Source organism: Chaetodon auriga, chromosome 4 (genome assembly GCF_051107435.1).
Source record: "Chaetodon auriga isolate fChaAug3 chromosome 4, fChaAug3.hap1, whole genome shotgun sequence".
NCBI classification, from domain to species: Eukaryota; Metazoa; Chordata; class Actinopteri; order Chaetodontiformes; family Chaetodontidae; genus Chaetodon; species Chaetodon auriga.
The window spans coordinates 27,092,506-27,110,991 of NC_135077.1; the positions used below are offsets into that span (position 1 = coordinate 27,092,506).

The 18,486-nt window shown below is 43.3% G+C and overlaps 2 protein-coding genes across 3 annotated transcripts in view; one reads left to right on the forward strand and one right to left on the reverse strand.

The window, feature by feature from the left end:
• zdhhc5a (zDHHC palmitoyltransferase 5a) overlaps positions 1 to 17,169 on the forward strand; it is a 28,466-nt gene extending 11,297 nt beyond the window's left edge. The window contains exons 3-12 of one of the 2 annotated variants that reach the window (XR_013077056.1): positions 2,051 to 2,172; positions 4,172 to 4,329; positions 5,408 to 5,580; positions 6,002 to 6,104; positions 6,256 to 6,347; positions 6,551 to 6,677; positions 8,013 to 8,121; positions 8,264 to 8,373; positions 10,718 to 12,012; positions 14,832 to 17,010. Coding sequence is in view for 1 of the 2 variants with exons in the window: in XM_076727583.1 (XP_076583698.1) it covers positions 2,051 to 2,172; positions 4,172 to 4,329; positions 5,408 to 5,580; positions 6,002 to 6,104; positions 6,256 to 6,347; positions 6,551 to 6,677; positions 8,013 to 8,121; positions 8,264 to 8,373; positions 10,718 to 11,853; positions 14,832 to 15,066 (2,365 nt within the window). In the remaining variant the exon portion in view is untranslated. Of the gene's footprint in view, positions 1 to 2,050; positions 2,173 to 4,171; positions 4,330 to 5,407; positions 5,581 to 6,001; positions 6,105 to 6,255; positions 6,348 to 6,550; positions 6,678 to 8,012; positions 8,122 to 8,263; positions 8,374 to 10,717; positions 12,013 to 14,831 lie in introns of both variants that reach the window. The other variant, XM_076727583.1, reaches the window with a different exon arrangement.
• The window catches only part of LOC143319756 (uncharacterized), a 210,441-nt gene that overhangs the window by 97,318 nt on the left and 94,637 nt on the right, over positions 1 to 18,486 (reverse strand). The gene's annotated exons all lie outside the window — the stretch shown is intronic.

Below are 18,486 nucleotides of genomic sequence, written 5' to 3' on the forward strand. Positions count from 1 at the left end.
ATAAACCCAAAAAGATGAGAAAAAAAAATTTCCAAAAACAAGTAGTGTGGACTTAACTGAGGTTGTCTTCACAGGTAAACTGCATTTTCTGATTCATCTACCTCAGTGTGGTCTTAAGCCTCATGAGTGCTCCTGACAGAATGTCAGTGCTGTTATAGACTGTCATCAGTAATCTTGCTGACACCTCACTCTGGAGTGGGTTGTGTGTGTGTGTGTGTGTGTGTGTTTCAGAGAGTGAGAGTGTGATGAGGGGAAAAATGGAGTGTGAAGCAGTGTCTGCAAGAAACAATGTGTACATGGTTTAAATGTGAGGAAGACTGACAGGGGTGTGTGTGCGTGCGTGCGTGCCCGCCTGTCTGTGTATTTGTGCATGCAGAAAATCTAATCTGTGTGTGTACGTGTGTGGTCAGTGTGGTGGGCAGTCAGGTCTGTGCTTCAGATTAGTGAGGAGAAAATAGGCCAACATCTGTCACCCTGACAAAAGCCCATCATCCAGTCTCTCGCAGTTTCTTTCTTCCTGAGTCTGTTAGTGTTTGTGTGCCTGCAGTCACTCTCACATCCTCTCTGATTTTCTCACTGGTGACGTGGAACCATCTGAAAAATGAGGGAATAATAGAGAAATAACAAAACATACCAAACCATAAGACCATAAAGCAGCATATAGTCAAGTAGACCCCCCCCCCCCCCCAAAAAAAGAAAAAAAATCTTATTAAACATTGTGTAGATGCATAAAAGTAAAACTTAGCAATGGTTACTGTTGGGGCTGTTCCATGAATGTTTCCAGCTGCCAGCTTGACTAACTTGTTTGCCAACAAGATGCAACACGCCACCTAAATAGTTTCGTAGTTGTTGGAAGGCAGGTTTTTCTTTTTTTTTCTTTTTTTTTTTTTAGAGATCACAAAATCACAGTCGCTGAAGTGACCAGTTAAGTACTGTTTTTTTTTTGTTGTTGTTTTTGAGGTAGCAAATGGTAACAAAAAATACTTTGTTGGATTGGATTGTATTAATGAATTCATTAGACTTCTTTTATTTGCTTATATAACTGTAAACTGTAAAGGAATCTCCGTATCTGAGTCCACGGATGTGCGTAGAGGATCTGTCTGTTGATATTTTGTGCTTTTCTTACTCAACAAAGACCATGAGAAGACCAATCAATTTCTCCAACTACAAACTCAGCTTTTTGTGTAGATCTGTGCCAGCGCTCCAGTGTTCAAACTATTAAAAACACACCAATGAGCCACACTGTTGCACCGGCCTCGTCCGCTGCCATCAATACATGCTAGTTTATTTGAGTCAATCCCACACACACTGTCCTTCAGCTGTGCTCACTAGAGCCGAAATAAGTATTAATTCACCATTAAAAATAGGCCCAACAAATGCACTATTTCAACCTATTCAAGTAATGTTTGATTAAAAACTACAGTGGGAAGCTGTTTTAGGAAATTTTATGCAACTTTATATTTATGAGCCAGTTTCATAGATCTCCATCATTGGAACAAAGGTATTTAGGATGAGAACCTGGGACGGGATAGTGCAGTCAGAATAGTCACAAAGACGAACACATTGTTGGTTTTGGTCATTTTCGTGGAATTTCTTGGCCATAAGAAAAAAGAGAAAAACACGAGCCTTGTCCTATAAAGGACTTTGACGAATGATTCACCTCACTTTGAATCATCCTACACTTTGGCAGGTTAGAGACTACGGACATGTTGTCATGGTAGCAGCTCCATAGAAATTTTAAACCAAGTCTAAATCCCAGCTCATGTGAAATCATCTACAATAATATTAAACCAATTCCCAGTTATCCACATACGGAGAACCACGGCCTTGACCTCTCTGTTTTGGATGTAAAACAGTCTGAAAATTAATATCACCAATTATATTTCTCATAAAGTCAGTGTGTTGTTTTATGTACAGTAACAATGACAATTGTTGTTTCCAAGGGGACCATAATCTCACTTTAATCAAAACTGAAGCTCATAATATGACAGAATGCTGGTCTTGTTTGTCCTCTGAGTGTCATGCACTGTTGTCTCTGTCCATGTTTCAGCTGTCCGTGGCTCTCAGAGCGTTTCTCAGTCGCTGTGCCCATCTACAATGGAGTCATCTTCTTGTTTGTTTTGGCTAACTTCTGTATGGCCACATTCATGGACCCTGGCATCTTCCCAAGAGGTGAGTTTATGGATTGTTGAATGTACTGTGTGTGTGGTGCTGGTCATGTGTCACAAAAAGGCCACCAAACACTATCTGCAGTATGTTTTATATCACTGTTGGTGCCAAATATCAGGCTTGCCTTTTGGCTTTGTTTCAAAGTGTGTACATTGATTATTCACACACAAAGGTGATTCTCTGTTATAGCCTCAAATGTCTTATTTCCATTTTAATAGCCCCACCCTCTTCTGTCAAACAGGCAGATTCTTGGGGGATCAGTAAGGGAGTAAGAGCAGGAGTTAAGGCAGAAGTTAAAGAGGCATTGTGCTCATCCAGGTTGATACTTTTATTTTAGGTGTCTAATAGAATAGGTTTACATGCTTACAGGTTTTCTCGTACTGTTCATTGCTGCAGCACCGCTTTTCTCTCTGTCTGAAGCACCCAGTTTTAGCTCCAGTCCTCCTTTAAAGTCCCCCCTCCTGAACAGCCCAGTCTGCTCTCATTGTTCAGTTCACACAGGCCTAAGCAGGCAGTGCTCACTGTGTTTCCTGTCAGGTCTGCCGGCGTTTCTAGCTTCCTGCTAGATGCACTTCTACCATGCATGTCACCACAATAACTGAGCATGAGTCTGATCCATATTAGCCTTGACCTCACTGCCCAACAGGCCATTAACAATGCAGCTTTCTAATTGTCTTTGTATGATCTGATCAAGTTAGCTGCTGGTTGATAATTAAAGCTACACAATGTTTCCAACAGTTTATGAACTGTCAGGTTTGACAGTGTGTTTGGTGGTCAGCTCAGCTGTGGCAGTTGACCTGCAGTGAAAAAACGCTGCTACATGCCTCGCTGGACCAAGCAAACAGCTGGCACAACCTCTGTTCAGGGTGAGGTTTAAAATGTGTGAAGAAAACGTTATGTGTGGGGGCAGTCCAGCCTCTCTCACCTCTACATCCATATTTTGTGCATCTTCTGTAACGACAGCAATACCATGATGGTTGTTGTTATTCTTCATGTCTCCCTAAAACAGCACATTTTAAAACCTCAGCTACGTTGAGTCCAGAGTGTGATTGGAAAAGAGGACAAAACTTTTCACTTCCCATTCGCTGCTCATAACATGAGCTGTGACTGTAATCTGGCTCTGAGTAGCTTGTGAAGTCCATCCATCTGTGGTCATTGAGATGCACTCTGCTTCTTTGAGGCTGTGTCACTTTAGCTGTTGTCTCTGTACAGAGCTGCTATCACTGTGCGACTAAAGTGTGGCCTTGGTGGAATTGTATAACATTGGTTCCAGTGTGTTTATTAACCTCTGAAATTCATTGTTGTTCATTGTCACCTCAGAAAACAGCCTTAAGTCTTTGGCTATATACCCGCCGATGCATCTTGTTATTTCTTCAGCTCTGGACTGTTATGCAGAAGCGGAGCTCCAAATGCTTCTCTCAGGCTCCTTTTGCCTGGCTGATTTTAGCTTTTCTGGGTGGCGATGTGCCAAATGGCTTCTCATGTTTGATGTGTTTCCTGTAGTGTAGTTGACTGTTGTCCAGCAGTATTTGAAAGTTGTCAGTTTCCTTTTCATCATTGTCAGTTCTTGATATGGAAAAAACAAAATGTTGCCTCATATCAGCTCTGAAAGTTGGTGGACTTTTAAGTGTAGTGCTACAATTTTAATGAGAAATGGTGCAAAAAAGAATACGATAACCATGGGTTAAATGTTAAGGTGAGGGATTTTTATAGGTCTGCTTGCGTGCGTGTATTCCTTACCTTGTTTACACAGTCACATTGTGGGGACTCACTTTCCTCATGGGGACAAAATGCAGGTCCCCATAATGTAAATCAGTAAATTTTAGGGTGTAGACTTTGCTAATATGGTTTGGGTAAGTCTTCAGGAAATGAATGTAAGTCTATGTAATATCCCCGAAAGTGATGAAAACACGACTGCGTGTGACCTCAAATGTTCATTATGGTTTTCGGGTTGTGTGTCGGTGTGTGATCATATGTGTGTCTTCTGTTCCCACCTCTGCAGCTGAGGAAGATGAGGACAAGGAGGATGATTTCCGTGCTCCCCTCTACAAGACCGTAGAGATCAGAGGGATCCAGGTCAGGATGAAGTGGTGTTCAACCTGCCGCTTCTACCGGCCACCACGGTGCTCCCACTGCTCCGTCTGTGACAACTGTGTCGAGGTGTGTGCATACTCACCCATTCGTCATTTACATATGATAAACTAGGACATATTCATGTTCACAGGCTCTGAATAAGTTATCTTTCAAAGTAGGTAATACAGCTGCACCATGTACACTTAGCCTTAAGTAGGCATACATAAACATCTTTAAAGCCAATCCAGTTTGAGATATGTTTGACTAATTTGCATCAACAATATGCCCCCTGAAACGCAGCTTTTGTTTGAGGGTTTCTGTGTCGTTGTTGACTGTTGTGGCAAGAAAGTTTGGACAGAAGTTAGAAAGCATTTCTTCATCCTTTGAATTAAGATCAGAATCAGATGGATGACATATACTGTTTCCTCCCAGCTCACCTGAAGGCATTCATTCCTGTGACAGCTGACATACTCAAAGTGTTTTCGGGAAATGTTGATTAATGATCGAATCATCGAAATGGATTATCCCTATATCTGAAGATCATGTCTGAGAAACATCTTTTTTGGGGTTGCACAAGGGAGCTGCCTTGGTCCATGACTACCACTCACCGGTAAAACAGACATCACCGGCAGATGATCATATCAACTTTTGCTAATTCACGTTAGTTCTGTGAGTAACTTGATAGCAAGGGAAAATTGTTCTTCAGTGGCCTCCCATCCCTCAACAGTAGAAGACAATGGTATGATCATGCAATGCCATTCAAGGTGTGAGGGGTTCTGTTCTCACGTCATTTATTCCCCAAAATATTCCAAGAAAAGGGAAAACACCTGTTGCATTTTGCTAACTTCCACAGATGCTGGTTCAGTTACAGAAGTAACTTGAAGTCGTGCCCAAAATTCACTCAAGGTATAGATGAGCTAAGAAGAAGCCAGCTAGAATATAGTATAACTCAAGTCATGCATCAGAACAAATTCCTTGTTAGTCGTCCTTGACATCATGCCACTTCACATGATGTTTAATGTAAATGGAAGTTGCAGCTGTTCAACCACAGACTAAGAAAGGATACAACACTTTCTGATAACTGTACTCATGTTGAACAGTGCAGATGAAGGCCATCCACTGTGCTGTTTTCTTACCACAGTGTCTTTTAACCCTCATAATGTAGGACTTTGACCACCACTGTCCATGGGTGAACAACTGCATTGGCAGGAGGAACTACCGCTACTTCTTCCTCTTCCTCCTGTCTCTGACCGCTCACATCATGGCCGTGTTTGGCTTCGGCCTGCTCTTTATCCTGTACCATCGCCAGAACATCGACCGCCTGCACGCCATCGTCACGTATCCTTCCTTGTCCTAAACATTTTAGAGTACTGATACAGTTCATTTGCAGCGTTGTCCAGCTCAGCAATGACTGTAGTTTATTCCTTGGTTTCAACAAGTTGTTATGGTTGTGTCAGATGATCGGAGGATTAATTTCAGTGTAGTGTCTCTCCATCAAAGCAGACATTAAAGGATTGAAATTATTGGAAAAGATTACTAAGGTGTCTGGCTCCTATGATTGGTCCAGAGGAACAGATTTCCATGATAAATTCTGATTATTTTGGTGAGTCTTATGTGTTTTAACACCACCACCAGGCCATGTGTTTCACGTGCTTACATCATGAAATCTATTAAAGCATTCTATACCGTGCCTTCATCTGTCTGTTTAATATGATCTTTCTGTTCCCTTAAGATATTCCTTGACCCCCTGTGCTCTCAGGCTGGCTGTAATGTGTGTTGCAGGCCTGTTCTTCATCCCTGTTGCTGGCCTCACTGGTTTCCACATAGTGCTTGTGGCCAGAGGCAGGACTACCAATGAACAGGTAGGAAACTTGGTGTTTCTGTGTGTGTGCATTGATGCCTGGTAAAATAATTGTTAAGTCCCAGAAATCCTGTAGTTGATATTTGAAAATGTACAGTAGAACATCTCGTTTTTCTGTATAACTCTGTGTCCGTCGGCGTATCATTCTCCAGGTGACAGGGAAGTTCAGAGGAGGTGTTAACCCATTCACCAACGGCTGTTTGAAGAATGTCTCTCATGTCCTCTGCAGCTCACAAGCACCCAGGTGCATTTTTTAAGTTTTTCTTTGTAATTTAACTACTTCTCTCTTGGGTGGGCACTTCATAAGCATTACATGACCTTACAAAGGCATGTAAAGTCAAGTCAGTTTTATTTATGTAGCACCTCCTCGTAAAAGAATTTATCTCCGGCCACTGTTGTGATTGTTCTTTACAATGGAGACACTCACTGTCTCTCTTCTCTCTGCAGGTATCTGGGCAGGAAGAAGTGTGTGCAGAGTGTGTGCGTGCAGCCTCCTTTTCTGCGGCCCCAGCTGACAGAGGCCCAACTGGCTGCAAAGATCCTGGACAACGGCATACAGGGAGACCTGCACCGGGTAAGAACACCAGGATGGGTGCACATAGGGACACACTTTACTAAAGTGCCATAGATACCATGTGCTATCATTATTATGTTTGATTTAAACATGAGTTGTAAAAAAACAACAATTGCCTTTGCCTGTTGGTAAACAAGTGTTGTGTAAGGGTTGGTGTGCCTCTCGTTCAAATCTGTTGCCTGGAAAGTTGCATATAAGCAGGTCCAGATGGCAGCAAGAGGTTTAAAAGCTGTTTAAAATTCAAAACCAGAAATCCTGTAAGGTCACATCAGTAAACACAACACAACCACTCCATCGGCCCAGACAGTCTGTGACGCTTCATAACAAAGGATCCAAAAAACACACAGCGGAGTTCAGAGGATTTGTTCATTCATTGTGCCCTGATGTCAGGAGTCAACATTATATACATTAACAAGTGCCAACAAGATCATCACCAGGATGAAAAATGAAAGAACTTGCCGAAACTTTGTGTTAACTTTTGAAAAACTGCTGTAAAGTTCACAAAACTGTGGAAGAATCATGCTTGGTGGATGTTGTTGTGGGCCGCTCACAGTGTGGGAGCAAGCTCTGTCTGCAGGCACCAGTTTGTCTTCTAGGAAATTGGATTGTGAAGTTTGATGATTGATTTTGTTTGGCCTGGGCTCATAACTTTGGATTCAAAATTGACTATTTACAGTAAACATTTATTGATTTAATTATTTTTTTATTTGCAGAAATATTGCAGTGGCTGAACAAAACTGGAAGCTCTTACGAATACTGCAACATTTGGGTTGAATTTATATTAATGGCTTGACTGCAAAATGACATATGCCCGGAGGGATTGATCTGTATAGTTTAATTAAGACTTGTATGTCTTAAACCTGTTGGAAAATTGTAAATGAATCACTGGCTTTGAATAACGATGTCTGGTACACCTTACTAAGAGGGTTCATTTAACAGCCATTTCTTATCTTTGTTCTTTTTTCTGCTCTGTTTTACAAGAACACAGAAGGGAATGACAGTCATTGATTCAGTCTGAGGCTGGTTTTCATTGTGACATTTGGTGTTTCGATACTGGTGGAGAAGACTGTTGCTCTAAAGTCTGATAGATGTTCAGTTGAGATCTGATGACTGGGAAGGTCGTAACATATGAATCACATGAGTCGTTTTCATGTGGGGAAGTCAGTAATGAAGTCTGTATTCATGATGCTTCTCCACTCTCTACATACATATGTTGAATATGAAGTGATAACAAGACCAGTTTGACAACGTGGCTACAGTTCAGTCAACTGAATGTAATTTTTTTTTTTTTTTTGTCTCTGATTCTTACCTGTCTGACCTCTTTTCTCCTTTCAGTCAAAGTCCAGTCTGGAGATGATGGAGAGCCAGTCATGTGATGCTGAGCCTCCTCCTCCTCCTAAACCTGAGCTGCGCTACCCTGGAATCACCAGAGGAAACACGGAGGGTAAAGCTGTCTGACAGCTCTGATTGTCATCTGCCATCTGCACATGAACTTTGACTCAACTTCTTGTTGTAAAACCTAAACATGGATCTGATTCTGTGTTGATTTCACAGTGATGTTTTTCATCCTCTCTTTTCCCACCCAGAGTGCAGTCTACTGAACAAAGCCCCTCCAACCCCCACCATGTACAAATACAGGCCCACGTACAGCCCTGGCAAGAACCACACAGCACTCACACACGCTTACGCCAACCAGGTAATGCACGCAGACACACACAAGATGCAGCCAGGTGATATACAAGGAAAATAACACAAGGCAAAAAAAGTTGGACATTCATATTTTTGTTTTTGTTCTTCCTTTTGATTTCCTGTGGGCCATCTTGGTTTGGTTTCTCAGTGGCTTTCTGTTGATCAGTATCAGTAAGTGATTGTTCTGAAAGCATTTTTCCCCTCTTTACCTCTAACTTTGTTTCCTGCCCCTTTCTGTTTGCTCTGGACGTGGGTGAAATACTGTTTGGACACATTTAAAGTAGTTAGAATGAGTAAAACAGAAGTATCAGGCTGATAAAGAGAATGTTGTTTGTTTTCTTTAAATCAAGTTATTGTGCCTGACTGTATCTGGACTGGCACAGATAAGCCGCTTCAGTATTTGTACCCATGTCTGGTCCATATCCTCCCACCTGTCAATCCAGCACTCTGTATTACTGTTGTTTTGATTCTCCTTCATTTCTCTTTAGTTTGTAGTTCCAACTTCTCATTAGTTTCCTTTTTATTTTGCCTACATGTATACTGTGATCTCTAATTTAATCATGCTCTTGTCACCTGAGCTGGCCTCATGTGGAAAAAACCCTTTCTTGGTGCTTCAGATAGAGGGCAGCTACTGAACTGTCAGGATACACATGAATGAAATGGGAAGCTCACCTTGTTTCCCTCTTTTCCTGAGTTGTGGACTTTTTGAGATATAGGGAGGAAGTGTATATCAAGTTTTAATCTCAGTAACACGTCTCTTTTTGTCATCACTGCCTATAAAAGTACTGAAGTGAATTCTGATACTTGGGTGGCCTCGGCTCTCCTGTACAGCTACCTGTGAGGGGAGAGCACTTGGTTAGCACTAATATGATTTACAATGCACACATACAGTTGTTTTTCATACGCTGATTGTTTGTGTTCTGTTGATGTTTTAGTGTCTTTTAAACACTCACAGCACCACTGTACTAAACAATGTTGGCATGGGAGTTTGAACACATTGAATATCTAAAGGAGAAAGGAAGACTCGGCACCTTTACCTATTTGATTATGAAGATGAGCTTTAAGCCACTGGCCCTTCATCAGTACAGGTGTTTGACAAGGGACTTTGGTTTAGTTGATAATGATATCAAACAAAGAACCCCTGTGCTTTTTCATACAAGTACACTGAGGAAATGCACTTCACAGCAGCTGTGCTCTCAAGTTGGCGAGCCCAAGCTATGCTGTAAAGTATGCAGGGTTGTCAACAAATATTCTAAATTTGAATTGAAACAAAATCCATACATTCGATTGGGAACATGAATGTTCAGTTGTGGGGAAAAAAAAACAAAAGCAGCACTGCTGCTGCAGCTGCACTGCATGACTGCATCCCAGCAGTTGTTCACAGTTAGTGTTCCACCACCAGAGGTTTGTTTTTGCCACTGACAGGCGCAGATTGTTTGAAGTGTCTGACAACATTGAAGAAACGATCCCCATAGAGACAGACCACATCTGTTTTGGTTAACCAGAAACAGCTTATTAATGTTAGATTCATTAGTAATGTGTTGCTGACTATGGAGAAGATGTTTAAGCTGAAATAATATTCATGTAGTGATGTCGCTCATTGTATTGGTTTTCCCTCTTATGGACATAATGCACAAAAACAGATGTTCAAACAGTTTGAACCTATGTGGTTCTGTTAGGAATATTCAAACATCATTTCTGATGGAACCAGAGGTAACAGGTATGATGTTAGATGCAGTAGTAAACTTCAGTCTCTTCAAAGCAATACAAAGCATTTTCTATTTGGTAAACACATATTTCTCTTGGCGTGTCGTGGCTGAGTTCAGTCTGTTTTGCGCACGGTGCTGTTGGTTCTTACCGGTGCCGGTCAGGTTTCAGAGCGCACCCACCATAGGAAGCTCCAAAACATGACCTGATGAAGGTTCAGTGACAGAAAGCTTGGCCTTATTAAATACTTAGATTGGACCCAAGTGTGCACAGTTTTCATTTCTCCATGTCTAAGGTTTCCAGTCTTCCTTCATGTTAGTTAGTGTGGTGATATTCTCAAAGTAAACATATTGGATATCTAAAAAACAAAAAAAAGCAATATGAATCTTAAGACCAACCATATCAGTACTGACATACACAAAAACTACTCCTGCTAAGAAAGGTGGCCAACCGCATCAGCTGAGGTGTCGTGTCAGGATGTGAAAGCTAGAAGGAGTGTCAGTGCAGCAGAAAGTCATGGTTGAACTCCCACAGAGCTCTCTACTCTTATTTGCTCAGCTTCTTGTTTCTTTTCCCCTCCTTCTGCCTCCTCTCTCCTTCACCTTCCCTCCTCTGTCTCCTCCTCCTCCTCCTGCCTCCTCCAGTTAAGTCGAGGGGAGAGTGTTGGCAGTGCCAGGGACTCCTCCTCCTCCACCTCCTCTCTCCTCCAGGCCAGCCAGCAGCCTGGTTTCCGCTCGCAGCCCAGCCTGGACCGGAGGGACACTTCATCAGACAGAGTGGGAGGGGGAGGAGGTGGAGGTGGGGAGAGGAGGGAGGGAGGAAGAGAGGTGGGAGGAGGGGGCATCCCTGGCTACTCTCTCGGCGGACGCTCATATCCCTCCTTCTCTGACCCCACCGTCCTATCAGGAGTGCCGTCGCGATCTTCCAGCTCTACGCACACCTCAGCAGGTGCTGCCCATGTCTCCGAGGCAACCACCACCTCAGCCAGCTTCAAAAGCTTAGCCAATCAGACGCCCCCGCCTCACCACCCATCCCGCAACGGGAGCCTGTCATATGACAGCTTACTGGCAGGTGGTGACGATTTCGACAAAGGCGCGCCGCCGGGTTCAGCAGCCCCTGAGGTTTCCTCCGGCAGACCCTGTACACCGGCAGCAGGCGGCTACAGTTCCCCGTTCCTTTCGTCACAGCAGAGAATTTCTGAGATGCACTCTCAGTCCTCGCCCCATCACCACCACCGCTCCTCCCACCACCAACACCCCTCCTTCCTCCATCGCTCCTCCTCTTCTACGTCCTCCTCCCCACCGCCTCCTCCAGAGAGGGAGTGTCTGCTGAGCGAGCCCCACCCTGGCGCTCCACACCCACCTGCCAATCAGGCCTCGGTTCCCCCGTCTTCTTCTGCCCCGCATCCCCCACACCACCACCATCACCACCACCACCACTCCCATCATCACCACTCCCATCATCACCACCACTCTTCCTCCTCTTCCTCTGCCTCCCGCCCTCCTCGCTTTGCTGTCCCTCACGCACCGCCCCACCACGCTTATCCCTACCGCACCCGCTCAACGGACACCCCTCTTGGCTCCTCCACCACCTCCACAACCCACCCTCCCCGCTCCCCACACCCCCCACCTCTGGGCAAGTCGCTCTCTTACTCGAGTGCTGCTGCTGCCGAAATGCAGTACCGACTGGTCCGAAAGGCCTCCGCGTCAGCCGGAGCGAATGCAGCGGGGGTAGGAGGAGGAGGTGGAGGGATGGGAGGAGGAGGAATACAAGCGCCGAAGTGAGTATGAGTTTCGCCTTTTGTCAGGACAATTGGTTTGCTGCTAACTATGAAAAAACGCCTGAAACGCCGCCTGAAAACCTGACTACCTGATTGACTGCTCCTCCTGCTCCTCCTCCTCTTCCCCTCTCTCCTCCTCCTCCTCCTGCCAGATTTCCTGTGAGTTCCTCCTTCTCTTCCCTTTGCTTGTGTTTCATTTGTCTGTGAGGTTTCTCACTGTTGTCTGTGTGTTGTTGTAGTTGTGGTCTGCCTGTTTGTTCTCGTCCTCTGCATCACTTCCACCTTTGTGCTCAGTACATTCATTTGTTCCAGCCTTCTACAGACAAACCTGTACCCATATGCATACATGAAATAGTGCGCGTATAAAAGGCATAAAAATAATGTTAGACGGAACCAAAATGGTTCTGTTCACTGTAACCATTCAGCATGATCCATCAGTGTAACAGAAACAAGAATAGAGAAAGAGTTAATGTCATGAGCACGTTCAACAGGCAATTTTACTTTTGAATATACGGAACAATTTATGAATTAAGGTACACAATAACTTCAAATTCAGGGTGTGCAAAAGTAACAGTAGCAGCAGTAGAACTGATAGCAAAGTGAATGCAAACATTCAAGACGGGAAATAACATCCACAGTGTCACCACCGTCTGTATATCATATATAACGAGACAGGTACAACCCTGACTCCAAAAATGTTGGGATGCTGTGGAAAACATAAATAAAACAGGATGTGATCATTTTCTAATTCTTTTTGACACATAATCAATAGGAAACAGTGCAGAGACAAATCTGTGCTCATTCTGAACGTTCCACAGGCTCATTGGTAACAGGTGATAGTATCATGATTGGCTATGAAAGGGGCATCCTGGAAAGGCTCAGTCCACTTTGTGAACACATGGTTGTAGAAAGGATATCACTATATGGGCTCAGGAACACTTTGTAAAACTGTTGTTCGTAAACAGTTTGTTTGCTAATGAATTCACCCTGTTTTTATTTAGTTTTCACGCAGCGTGCCAGCTGGTTTGGAATTGGGTCGTGTATCTGACTATTAACACATCTGAGATGATGATATTAGAGAAACCTTTCCATTGTGGTTTGCTGTTTGAGTACAAATACATGGAACGTTGAGTGTTTCCTCCCAGGAATGACCCACAGTAACAGTTTCAGCATTTTTACACTGTAGTCTTGTGTCAGATCAGCTCTTCTCGTTTTAGTTACACAGAGGCACAATCAAACTTTTGCATGACAACAAACAGACTGTTTCACCTTCTGACGTGTCGATGTGTGTCTCTGTCCCTGTTGCTTTTCCATCCTGCTCACTGTTATTTGAAGTTGTTCCACATCTGCATGGATTTAGTTTTACTGCTGTGCTTCTCTGACCACAGAACTGTCTGACTGTATCTTTATTGTGATGAAGTGGACTGTTTGCTGTGTGATTGCTGCTTGTGTCGGAGTTCACAGCTTAAGAAATGATTAAAGGAGAATCTGTTTCTGATATTTCTCCGGCATAGTGAACATTTCTAATCTACCATTAGTCCAGTATGAGTGTGTCACCGTCCATACTGAGATAAAAGCTTCTTCACCAACAAGCTTCAGCATTACATGACAGCTACTGCAATACCTAGAAACACAGCCCCTTTTGAGACTGCAACACTTGTGTGAGTCATGCGATTCACTGTCAAAAACACACATGCATACACAGTGGCATGCAAAGGTTTGGGTACGCTTGGTCAAAATGTGAATAGCTGAATGAGTAAACAGGATTTTTTGTTTATTTCTGTCTTTCTCATTTTCAAAATAAAAAAAGGAAAAGGGCCAGAGGCTGCAGTTTGGGCACCCTGCGTGGTCACACTTAACATAACATACCCTGTATCGAGTATCTTTATAAAAGCTTTTAGTAACCAGCTAAGAGTCTCTTAGTTCTTGTTTGGGGGATTTTCACCTTCTTCCTGTAGAAGGCCTCCAGTTCTGTGAGACTCTTGTGTGCACTGCTCTTTTGAGGTCTAGCCATAGATCTTCAGTGGTGTTTAGGTCAGGGGACTGTGAGGGCCATGGCAAGACCTTCATCGTGCAGCTTGAGGTAGTCCATTGTGGATTTTGAGGTGTGTTTAGGATCATCATCCTCTTTTACAGACTGTTTGGTCTTTGCTCCCAGGATTTGATGGAATTTCACTGAATCCATTCTCGCCTCTACCAGTGAAATATTCCTTGTTCCAGTGGCTGCAACACAAGCCCAAAGCATGATGGATCCACCCCCGTGCTTGACAGTTGGACAGATGTTCTTTTGATGAAATTCTGCTCCCTGTTTTCTCCAAACCTACCTTTGCTCATTGTTGGCCAGAAGTTGTGTTTTGACTTCATCAGTCCACAGGGAGTTTCCACAATACTTCAGGCTTGTTTTAGTTCTTTTGCAAACTTCTAAAGCAAAATTTAGTGGTGAGGACACAACAGGTGTGGTTAGGGGGGGCCCAGACCTTTCCATGCCTGTGTATATGTATATGTGTGTGTGTGTGTGTGTGTGTGTGTGTGTGTGTGTGTGTGTGAAAAAAATGCGTTCACAGCTCACTTTTTTGGTTCAGTTAAAATGAACCCTGTCGCGTCTGCCCATGTAGTTTGCTTTGTTTAGGCTCATGTGAAAGCTGTCAGTCGAGGTCAGGTCTGGATCAGACGACTCCTCTTGGTTTATTTGTAAAAAGTATGTGAAGTATGTGTGAAAACGAACCAGGCCTGAGCTAAAAGCCAATGACGTACATGTTTTTAAGTCCAGATTGAGTGAACTGAACCACAGGCTCACTGTAATGTGCAGTTTGTGTCTCGTGTATTGTAGCAGTGAGTCAGCTGTTTGGAAATAAGGGAGTAAAATACTCACAGTGACGATGAGGTCTCCGACTCTTCCTCAGGTGAACTGTGGACTTCCTGTCCTCAACTGTCACACTGATTGATTCTTTTCTGTCTTTGTCTTTTACTAATATCAGGGATGAGCTGATCCAGATGAAGCCTCTGAGTCGGACCACCGTGGACCAGCACTTTTCCTCCACCCCGTCCTGCTCCGCCCCTTCCTCTCCCTCTCACCCAGTCAGCGTGTCTGCCCGGCCCGGAGTGGCCTATCCCAGCTCGGCATTGATGCAGAGCCCCGCCCATAAGCACCAGGGCGGCGGAGTGAAGAAGGTGACGGGCGTCGGGGGCACCACCTATGAGATTTCTGTCTGAGTGGCAGCCAGAGGACAAATGAGGAGATACAGCTGTCTGTCTGCCACTGAGGGAGTGAGATGGGTTTTTCATAACATAAAAACCCAGTGGACCTACTGTGGACATCTGGACATCTGAGGATGAGTGGAAATGTTTGGTCCTGATCTCACTCGTCATTTGCTGATTGACGGTGGAGCTAAACCGCACTGGACTGTCCCGCCTCCAGACATCCACCTAAGTGACTGTGCTGTTAAAATAACAGGGCCTGGACTGATGGAAGCCAGGACTATAAAAGACTTCTTTTCTTTTTCTTTTTCTTTTTTTTTTTTGATCTCACAGGACCAAACAGGAACCTTGATGTGGCTCATTTTTGTGGGTTTTAGCCTCACGATAGCTCAGTGGGTAGCATGAAGCTCTAGCATGGTCGGGTCTGGGTGTTAAAATATATATGAGTATAACAGCGCAAGGCATTACCACTGCCAGGGTGAGGAGCTCGGTCCCAGCTGGAGCCACCAGTGTGCTCTGGATGAGGGTTTGACCACTGCAGCTTTATGAAGGGTCACATCAGTGACTTTGGACTGAAGCTGCATTTAGGGAAAAATTGGTGCAGATGTTTAATAATTTAACATTTCACCATTTTCACACTCACATTTAGAACATAACTGAACACCACGATGATGATAGTAACAGTGAATGCATTCATGCACACTGTGCAACCCGATCAAAATCTGAGTAGAAGCCATTCAAAGATGAGGGCTTCACAGAGACGACCAGTTTAGAGGAAACTAAATTTGTGTCCAGTCGACACAAGTCATATCACATTAAGTCACAGCAAGTTCTTAATGCAAGTTATGGCCCCAGGTGTCTCTTAAACCCTACTTTTTATAAAAGCAACCACCAGATGGAGAGTGGTGTGATCGCATTGGACCAAGAATATTCGTAAATGTGTGTGTGATGCATGGAGTCAGTAATGCAGCCCAGGCAGGATGCCTGTCGCCTGTCACTGTCGTCTCAGTCGCAGCCTTCCAGTGATCATGGAAATGCACAACACGACCTGAGAGGAGGTCAGTAATCAAGCTGTTAGCAGGATCCATTATGGACATGTGGCAATCTACCAGTGGCTAGAGGGAAAGTCACCCATGAACGTTTTGAACCATGTTGCTACGTGAATTGACTTGCCTTTTGACGAAGGGATGAAAAACATGACATTGAAAAAAAACAAAAAACAAAATGCTGATTCCCTGTTTCTTTGATTCATTTGTTGATTTCTTCCTAGATGTGAATATGATTCCATGTTTGTACAGGATGATGTGATTTTAAATGTGGATTTCTTTTTTCAAGAAGTGGCATTCATACCGGACTGCAGCATGCACTACTATTACTACTCGCCACTATAGGCCACTGTGTTTGGCTGTAGACCATGTCGTCTGTTTGAACAAACAGCAAGTGAGGAAACTAAAGTGAACAAGGAAATAATGTTTTGGCCTTCTGGTGTTAATGGGGTCCTTAAGACAAGGCAGATTTTTCTAGAAAATGAATTCCTCGAGCAATTGCCTTGAAAATCCAAGTGTTTTTTTAATGTCACCTATTTAATTTGAAATTGTTTTATATGAATTTCTATGGAAATAGAGCTATTGATAAATGAAGAGTTTTTAATATTGACTCAAAGGAGGGGGTGTGTTGTCAGCTTCAGAGTCGCGGTGAGAAGAGCCCTTCTGATTGGTTTTGGCTGAAGCTCCACAGTTGCACAGATCAGCTGTTTCCTCTGAAAGAATATGAGTTGCAATGTCCTAAATGTCGTATTTTCTAAGATCACATCTGAAGAAACAGGACTGGAATGTGTCCAACCGGATCCCTTATTTAGAAGATGGTCTTACTGTCAGATTACATCTTCAGTAAAGGACTTCAGGTAGTCGTCAGCCAGAAAACTTGAGTAAAATAAACTAGATCATTAGGGCTACTCTTAAAAAAAAAAAAAAAAGATTTCGTAATATATAGGAAAAAAATGTAATGTGAGAATAAAGTCAAAATTTTACGTCAGAATTTCTGAGAAAAAGTCATATTACAAAATAAAGTCATTAAGAAGTCATGAGAATAAAGTCATTATTAATTCTTTGAGCAGTTGCCTTGAAAATTAAAAAAAAAAGGTTCGATCTGGACCACAACATGTATGTTATGATCAGACTACGCTCACTTACACGTCTGTTTCAGTGTTTCTCGGCTGTTTCTACTGTACAGTTATTTTTCATTACAGAATATTTTGACTTTATTCTGAAACTATATTTTTTTCCTCCACAGTGGCCCTACTTCACTTTGTTACTCTACTGTAGACTGGACGGGTGAAGTTCCCTCTGGTCTCCAAATTAATGTAAATTTAACTTCATTCACGAATGAAGGTGCTCCAGATGCAATTAAAGAAGCTTACACAAACTTCCTTTTTTGTATTTTTCAGTCAAACACGTGTGCCATGGGACAAAACCTTGAGTTAAAACAGGTGAAAGAAAACATGTCTGTGTTGCTGCAGTTGGAGTGATGTTGTACAACGTTGCACTGACTCCTCCTTTAATTAGCATTGACTGCGTTTACATGCACACTCACAGTCCACTGTTACTTCCAATATGTGGATTTGATACGGATCATGCGAACAGTTTATTGGCCATTAGACCTTAATGTACCATCTTCTGCCACGTGGGATATGTTTATCATTCGGGTTTTAGGAGCATTCTTTGAACATGTATACAGCACATTCAGAATATGCGTCTCTGTTGGGGTTTTACTGCAGTTTGCGACACATGGCCTCCTGCCTGTTTACAGCAAGTCAGCTCTGTGCTTTCTACACAAAGCAAGCAGCCAACAGTTTGCAAAGCCGGAGGAGACATGCATGCTGAAAAGAAAAGCCCTTTTTCTTTTTGGGAGAAAGTGACTTTCAAACATTATGAAAGACTGGAATATCAATAAGTTTTTGGATATGTGCAAATATCATAATGCCAACCTTTTCAAGAAGGAATGAAAGAGGGGGCTGAGGGGTGTGCACAGGTGCATGTAAACTGGAATGTTAGTGGATTCATTCTCAGTAGACCTGAACAGTTTAGTAGGAATAAGGGCAAAAAACGATATTTTTGGGGAATTTGACAAATGTGTCTGACTTCGGGTTCATGGGATGAAGTCCAGCAATTTGTTGTGCCGATTAAACTTGGCTTGAGCTGTACAGCAAGTGAACAGTGTGCACTAAATCCAACCTGAAAACCGATCGCTGCAGCCATCTGGTTTCATTGCCCCTTGTGTGCGATCACACCCACATTTGGTTTTTCTCTGTGAACCAGTGCAAAAAATAACAAACAAACTGAAATACTGACCCAGAAGCAGCTAAGTGGTGCAACAGATTGCAGGACGTGCAGTTTGTTAGTGACATGCTGCTTTGTAACGGCGGACATAATGCGC